Source organism: Taudactylus pleione, unplaced genomic scaffold (assembly GCF_031769625.1).
Source record: "Taudactylus pleione unplaced genomic scaffold, aTauple2 ptg000224l, whole genome shotgun sequence".
Taxonomy (NCBI): Eukaryota; Metazoa; Chordata; class Amphibia; order Anura; family Myobatrachidae; genus Taudactylus; species Taudactylus pleione.
This window is the reverse complement of record NW_028284626.1, coordinates 386470-394452: the sequence shown is the minus strand read 5'-3', so window position 1 is coordinate 394452 and position 7983 is coordinate 386470. Positions and strand designations below refer to the sequence as shown.

At 47.8% G+C, this 7983-nt stretch overlaps 1 protein-coding gene across 1 annotated transcript in view; it reads right to left on the bottom strand.

The window, feature by feature from the left end:
• Positions 1 to 7890, bottom strand: part of LOC148517294 (uncharacterized) — a 193337-nt gene extending 185447 nt beyond the window's left edge. The window contains exons 1-6 of the mRNA XM_088478862.1: positions 7874 to 7890; positions 2446 to 2554; positions 1529 to 1607; positions 1321 to 1412; positions 551 to 1140; positions 45 to 406 (exon numbers count right to left, since the gene is read on the bottom strand). Of these exons, the coding sequence (XP_088334988.1) occupies positions 45 to 406; positions 551 to 1140; positions 1321 to 1381 (1013 nt within the window). The 5' untranslated portion in view covers positions 1382 to 1412; positions 1529 to 1607; positions 2446 to 2554; positions 7874 to 7890. The remainder of the gene's footprint in view (positions 1 to 44; positions 407 to 550; positions 1141 to 1320; positions 1413 to 1528; positions 1608 to 2445; positions 2555 to 7873) is intronic.
• Between the last annotated feature and the right edge of the window lie 93 nt (positions 7891 to 7983).

The window sequence follows — 7983 nt, the reverse complement described above, 5'->3', positions numbered from 1 at the left end:
TTTCTTCTCCCTCTATATCTTCTGCTTTCATATCAGTCACATACGTCTCTTCTCCCTCTATATCTTCTGCCTTTATATCAGTCACATACGTCTCTTCTTCTCCCTCTATATCTTCTGCCTTTATATCAGTCACATACGTCTCTTCTTCTCCCTCTATATCTTCTGCCTTTATATCAGTCACATACGTCTCTTCTTCTCCCTCTATATCTTCTGCCTTCATATCAGTCACATACGTATCTTCTTCTCCCTCTATATCTTCTGCCTTCATATCAGTCACATACGTCTCTTCTTCTCCCTCAGTATCTTCTGCCCTCATATCAGTCACATACGTCTCTTCTTCTCCCTCTATATCTTCTGCCTTATTATCAGTCACATACGTCTCTTCTTCTCCCTCTGTATCTTCTGCCTTCATATCAGTCACATTCGGCTCTTCTTCTCCCTCTAGATCTTTTGCCTTCATATAAGTCACATACATCTCTTCTTCTCCGTCTATATCTTCTGCCTTCATTTCTGTCACATACGTCTTTTCTTCTCTCTCTATATCTTCTGCCTTCATATCAGTCACATACGTCTCTTCTTCTCCCTCTATATCTTCTGCCTTCATATCAGTCACATACGTATCTTCTTCTCCCTCTATATCTTCTGCCTTCATATCAGTCACATACGTCTCTTCTTCTCCCTCTGTATCTTCTGCCTTCATATCAGTCACATACGTCTCTTCTTCTCCCTCTATATCTTCTGCTTTATTATTAGTCACATACGTCTCTTCTTCTCCCTCTATATCTTCTGCCTTCATATCAGTCACATACGTGTCTTCTTCTCCCTCTATATCTTCTGCCTTCATATCAGTCACATACGTCTCTTCTTCTCCCTCTGTATCTTCTGCCTTCATATCAGTCACATTCGGCTCTTCTTCTCCCTCTAGATCTTTTGCCTTCATATAAGTCACATACATCTCTTCTTCTCCGTCTATATCTTCTGCCTTCATTTCTGTCACATACGTCTTTTCTTCTCTCTCTATATCTTCTGCCTTCATATCAGTCACATACGTCTCTTCTCCCTCTATATCTTCTGCCTTCATATCAGTCACATACGTCTCTTCTTCCCTCTCTATATCTTCTGCCTTAATATCAGTCAGATCTTCATTGTAAATTTCACAGAAAACAATACCTTAATAATGTCTGAGTACATTATTTGAGAATAAATAGTATAATATCAGCATGTTAAAATATCAATTAGATGCAGAATAATTAATAAATACAGGTCAATTAATGAAAAGTCACTTTGGTTTTTGTGGTCATTGGGAAGAACCTATATTACCTGATGCTCCTGTGGGGTCCTGTGATTCTCCTCTGTACAATCCTGTGAATGTAGAGGACATCTCTCTGGGATATTTTTGTTACTGGGTCAATCTGTAGGAGACACACAGTGACTGAGTACATTGTATATATGTGATTATCACATGATGTATGTCTATTTGGGCCTACACACCTGCTCTCCCCGCACATAAATTACATTCTCCTCTTACCCAGTGATGTGAGGGGCCAGTGATTCTCCATCATCACGTCCTTGTACAAACCCTTGTGTTCCTCTATATACTCCCCCTCCTGCATGGAGACATAGACAGTGACATACTGACACCTTATAGGAACCTGACACACACAATGATACAGTCATCACCCAGACACATCCCCTGGTGTTACTGTATAATGTTCCATTCCCAGCAATCACCTCTCCAGTCATCACCCAGACACATCCCCTGGTGTTACTGTATAATGTCCCATTCCCAGAAATCACCTCTCCAGTCATCACCCAGACACATCCCCTGGTGTTACTGTATAATGTCCCATTCCCAGCAATCACCTCTCCAGTCATCACCCAGACACATCCCCTGGTGTTACTGTATAATGTCCCCTTCCCAGCAATCACCTCTCCAGTCATCACCCAGACACATCCCCTGGTGTTACTGTATAATGTCCCATTCCCAGCAATCACCTCTCCAGTCATCACCCAGACACATCCCCTGGTGTTACTGTATAATGTCCCATTGCCAGCAGTCACATCTCCAGTCATCACCAAGACACATCCCCTGGTGTTACTGTATAATGTCCCATTCCCAGCAGTCACCTCTCAGACACATCCCCTGGTGTTACTGTATAATGTTCCATTCCCAGCAGTCACCTCTCCAGTCATCCCCCAGACACATCCCCTGGTGTTACTGTATAATGTCCCATTCCCAGCAGTCACCTCTCCAGTCATCACCCAGACACATCCCCTGGTGTTACTGTATAATGTCCTATTCCCAGCAGTCACCTCTCCAGTCATCACCCAGACACATCCCCTGGTGTTACTGTATAATGTCCCATTCCCAGCAGTCACCTCTCCAGTCATCACCCAGACACATCCCCTGGTGTTACTGTATAATGTCCCATTCCCAGCAGTCACCTCTCCAGTCAGCAGCTGAATGATCTTTTTGGTGAGTTCCAGGATCTTCTGGTCATTGTATCGCTCATGTATTAGTGATTGAGGTGGAGGCACTGTGAAGGAGGCACAGCTGTGAAGGAAACACAAATGTCTTCTGACTACTGTGTAACCCTGTTTAATGAGAGACATCAATAAAATGTAAATTAGAAGTCTACTTTAGGAGATAATATGAAAATCGTGGACTGTATATAGCCAGGGTTATATATTTGTACCGTAGAGTCGTTTTGGAAGTTCATGTAAAAAAATTACGCCATCTGGAGCGGCGGTCCAGAACCGCATAATAATTTTTTTTTTAAAGTATGCTAGCAGTATACTACAGCGCACCATGAGCTGGGGGATCTCCTACCTGTTGCTCGCCAGCAGGACATCTTGTCTCTGACTACTGTGCTACTGACTGGGTCGGCAGCCATCTTGCAGAACACGGCTGGCTGCACATGGTCCTGCCAACGGCCCCCCTCGCCAATACAATTTTACTGATTCAGGGCCATCCGCAGCCGCGCTATGCCTGCACATGGCTGACTGCGGGAGGAAGGCAGAGGATGCTTCCTGGCCGCTCTGTCACAATGCGAGCAGCTGCACCCAGACAGCAGTCTCTGTTTCCTCCCAGCAGTCAGCCATGTCCATGTCTGCAGCTGCACATAGTGTGTGGGCCAGTGGTGCCACCCGTCTGGGCCATCGGCTGGGGCTGTCTTTCTCTGCTCTGTCCCCCTCTTTCCCCGTCCTCCTATTCTTTGTGCTGACTCCTTTCCGGGCCCCAGCACCCATGATCTGTCCCCCCTCCTCTTCAAGAACAAGGGGTCATCAGGGGCAATTGGGGTGACAAAGAGGAGTCATCAGGGAGAGAGCACTATCGGACTGACAAGGAGAGCTCACCTAGAGGAGATGATGGAGTCAGGAAGAGGGTACAGTATGGGGGAAGACATGGGACAAAAGCAGCGAACAGAGACCTTAGTTAGGAAAAGTGGAGGAAAGAGATTGAGGTCATTAGGAGTGGGGACGGGGTGGGGCAAATGGAGAGAGAAGTCAAAAGGGACACGGAGAAGGGGTAAAAAGGGCAGAGGAAAGGATAAGTCAGAATAGGAGATTATGTCATCAGGGACAGATGGGAGGAGACAGTGAGAGTTATAACAACACCGCCACAGCCCAAACTCTGTTTAAAAAGAAAAATGGTTTTATGCCCCAATTGATGCCCCACCCCTCTGTAGCTCCACCCACATTATTCACAGCTCCGCCCATCAATGCCTCTCCCCCTCCCAGGAGTTCCTGAACCTATTTTTCTAATATAGGATGAGTTTTATCATTCACGAGTGAAAGAACTCGCTGCGTAAGATAAATGATGATCCAGCCAATCAGCTCCCAACTGTCATTTTTCAAACAGATAACAGTAAGGAGCTGGTTGGTTGGAGTAACATTGTCATAGGAAACGAGTTTTTATCCCTCGTGTATTATAAAACTCATTTATAAATAAGGCCCATAGTACTTTATATAGCACTTACCTCTCCTATATGTGACCATTTATAATATTACCCCAAATGTACTAAGTAATACTACAAATTATATGCTCACTGATACAGCATTCAAAATAGCATGGAGAGGAGCTCAGCCATCAAACATACATAGGGGTCAATCCAACGAGGTGCGAATTGCGAGTAGTGAGTTTGTTTCTTGAAACTCACAGACTTCTCATCGAAGCGAGCGCCCAAGAATTCTCCGATCCAATTAATAATGGCTATTTGTGGTGCTCGCAGCGGAGGGGTATGATTTGACTGCCAAATGAGATTTGAGAGAAGTGCATGAAAAAGTGGGGAGACCATCCTGGACCCCGCAAAATGTATATAATTTTGTTAGAAGGACCATATAGTGGGCTGTTTGTGAGCATTAGGAAGGTACTGTAGGTTTTTAAATGGTGTCAAATGGCTGATTTTTATTTTTTAAATGCAAGAAACTGATAAAAAAACAAACTTTTTTGTTTAATCTCAAACGAATGAAACGAAAAATGCAAAAAAAAAGTAAGAAAAAAAATGTGATTTTGGGGTACTTTGAAGGCATCTTGAAAAATTGAAAAAATAATAAATAATTTTTCAATTAAAAAATTATTGTAATTAAATTTGGGGTGCCTAAAATAACGAAAAAGTTGATTTTGGGGTAATTTGAGGAATTTTTTTTTTTGTACCTCAAAAAATTACATGCAATTATTGGACTAATAATTAAGCTGACTGGAAACTTCCAATTGCTTAATTAGTCATTAGGGGGGGTCCAAGGGGTTCAGCAAAATATCCCAACAATTTAACCTTAAGATAAAGATTTTCCTTCCCATCTCTCACCCTCAGGGAGGTGCGAGTGGAAAGATGTGAATTCAGTCTGACTGATCAGTACGAGTTGCTAATTGGAGTGCAAAATGAATTTGCTATGCAAATTCGAAGAGAAAATAGCAACTCGCAATTTGCACCTAATTGGATTGACCCCCGTAGTGTTCATTCTAGCACCCTGCACCTGTCACAGCCCGTGCAGTTCCTCTTTCCTGCCTGGGGTGTCGCTCTCTGCTCTGGTGCCTCTAGCACACTCAGCTGATGCAACAAAGTGCTGAGATACAGACCAGAGTGTGCTAGAAGCACCAGAGCAAAGAGCATGCAGGTCTGACTGGAGATATCGCTGACAATGCATGGGAGAGCGCAGCATTAGTGACATTGAGGATGCACTAGACCAGGCCTGGCCAACCTCTGGCTCTCCAGCTGTTGTGAAACTACAAGTCCCAGCATGCCCTGCAACTGTTTTAGCATTTTCTAATAACAAAACTGTGGCAGGGCATGCTGGGACTTGTAGTTTCACAACAGCTGGAGAGCCGCAGGTTGCCCATGCCTGCAATGGACGATATGCCCGATATGTACCCGCCATTACACTGACCATTTGGACTATGACCATCACCAGCACCAGATGCAATGAGAAAGTGTCATTAGGCTACAGGGGCCCAATTGGCCCTCTCCCACCTCATCTGGTAATTCAGGGGGATGGGAATTGTGGAAATAGGTAATTTGTCAAAAAAACTCAACACCCAGCGCCGTAAAAACCAAACCACAAAGGAAATGTAATAAACCAACGCAAAGCGACCAAATACTAAAGTTACGCTGATGTTAAAATACAATAATTCAAAAGGCAGAACTAATTTACCATAGAACAGACTGAAATCATCACTCCCATAATGCAATGCATAGAAAAATGAATTAGCCAGTGTATGTATGTATCATTGACTATAGACCGGCACTCCTATATATTATCATGTACCCGGGTGCACATCCAAGGGATCCTCACAATACAATATACAGGCAGCACTCCAAAGGGATTTTTCAAGCAGACAATAAGCAATTACATATAGATATATATATAGATCTTTCAGCCAGTGCATTCATTTTGCCCAAAAGATCAGCTGTTATATAGACCTGCCTGTACCCTGAGGACGTCAGATTGCGGCAGGCGCTGCTATGAAGTAGGGGGATTCTCAGTACCCCGATCAGTCCTTATTGTTTTCGCCCATAAGACCCGTATGGTAGTGCTGCCATCCTCGCCATCAGTGCCAGTGCAGGGATTACGTACACTATGATGATAGCGGGCGCGTGCCAGTCGATGGTCGGCGCTGTTATACACCTCGCACACCGATTAACCCGTGAATTTCCCAGGTCTCAGTCCCTGACCCTAGTACAGAGCAGGGTCGTGGGCCTGGGACATTCGTCCCGGGTCGTTTGCTGTCACACATAGTATAAACCTGGGTCGATGTACATTGACGTGAGGTAATCCGCATCCCAGGGTGCAGGATCCCGACGGTCCAAATACGGGCTCCAGAATCCCGACTGCCGGCATCCCGAAGGTAAGTATTAGGGGAAGGGTCAGGGTTAGGCACTAAGGGAGGAGGCGAGGTTGGTTCAGGCACCGGGGAGTTAGGGTTAGGGGGAGGGTTAGGCAGTAAGGGAGGAGGGGAGGTTAGGTTCAGGCACCAGGGAGGGAGGGTTAGGGGAAGGGTTAGGCAGTAAGGGAGGAGGGGAGGTTAGGTTCAGGCACCAGGGAGGGAGGGTTAGGGTCAGGCACCGGGGAGGGAGGGTTAGGCAGTAAGGGAGGAGGGGAGGTTAGGTTCAGGCACCGGGGAGTTTGGGTTAGGGGGAGGGTTAGGCAGTAAGGGAGGAGGGGAGGTTAGGTTCAGGCACCAGGGAGGGAGGGTTAGGGGAAGGGTTAGGCAGTAAGGGAGGAGGGGAGGTTAGGTTCAGGCACCGGGGAGGGAGGGTTAGGGGGAGGGTTAGACAGTAAGGGAGGAGGGGAGGTTAGGTTCAGGCACCGGGGAGGGAGGGTTAGGGGGAGGGTCAGACAGTAAGGGAGGAGGGGAGGTTAGGTTCAGGCACCAGGGAGGGAGGGTTAGGGGGAGGGTTAGGCAGTAAGGGAGGAGGGGAGGTTAGGTTCAGGCACCAGGGAGGGAGGGTTAGGCAGTAAGGGAGGAGGGGAGGTTAGGTTCAGGCACCGGGAAGGGAGGGTTAGGGGGAGGGTCAGGGTTAGGCACCAGGGAGGGAGGGTTAGGGTCAGGCACCGGAGAGGGAGGGTTAGGGGGAGGGTTAGGCAGTAAGGGAGGAGGGGAGGTTAGGTTCAGGTACCGGGAAGGGAGGGTTAGGGGGAGGGTCAGGGTTAGGCACCAAGGAGGGAGGGTTAGGGTCAGGCACCGGGGAGGGAGGGTTAGGCAGTAAGGGAGGAGGGGAGGTTAGGTTCAGGCACCAGGGAGGTAGGGTTAGGGGGAGGGTTAGGCAGTAAGGGAGGAGGGGAGGTTAGGTTCAGGCACCAGGGAGGGAGGGTTAGGCAGTAAGGGAGGAGGGGAGGTTAGGTTCAGGCACCGGGGAGGGAGAGTTAGGGGGAGGGTCAGGGTTAGGCACCAGGGAGGGAGGGTCAGGGTTAGGCACCAGGGAGGGAGGGTTAGGCACCGGGGAGGGAGGGTTAGGGGGAGGGTCAGGGTTAGTCAGTAAGGGAGGGGAGGTTAGGGTCAGGCACCGGGGAAGGAGGGAGGGTTAGGGGTTAGCGTTAGGGTATTTACCTAATGGTGGGGGCTTTGTGACTGCCGGTCATACCTGGGAAAACCAGTCCTAGAGCCAACTGGCCTGGTATCATGGTGGAGGAGGGGGGTTCCTGTATGGTTCCGGCAGCCCCCAGGGGCAATTCATGGTGCAGGGGGGAACCCCCATCTCTCCCCCTGATTTTGGGAGTACCAGAGCTAGTAACAAATAGGGGGGACCCCAACATTGGGGGGGAAATGGTATATATATGATGTATTACAGTAAGAGTGAGACAGACAGTATACAGTGTGTGTCCTATGTACAGGTCACACACAGCCCCCAGGTCACACACATATAACACATACGTACATGTATGACGGGGGCAGCAGCAGCTCAGGCCGTGTCTCCTCCTCCTCCTCATATTGTCCCGTCCGCGTTCTCCTCTCTCCTGCTCCACTGCGGCCTCCGTCACTTC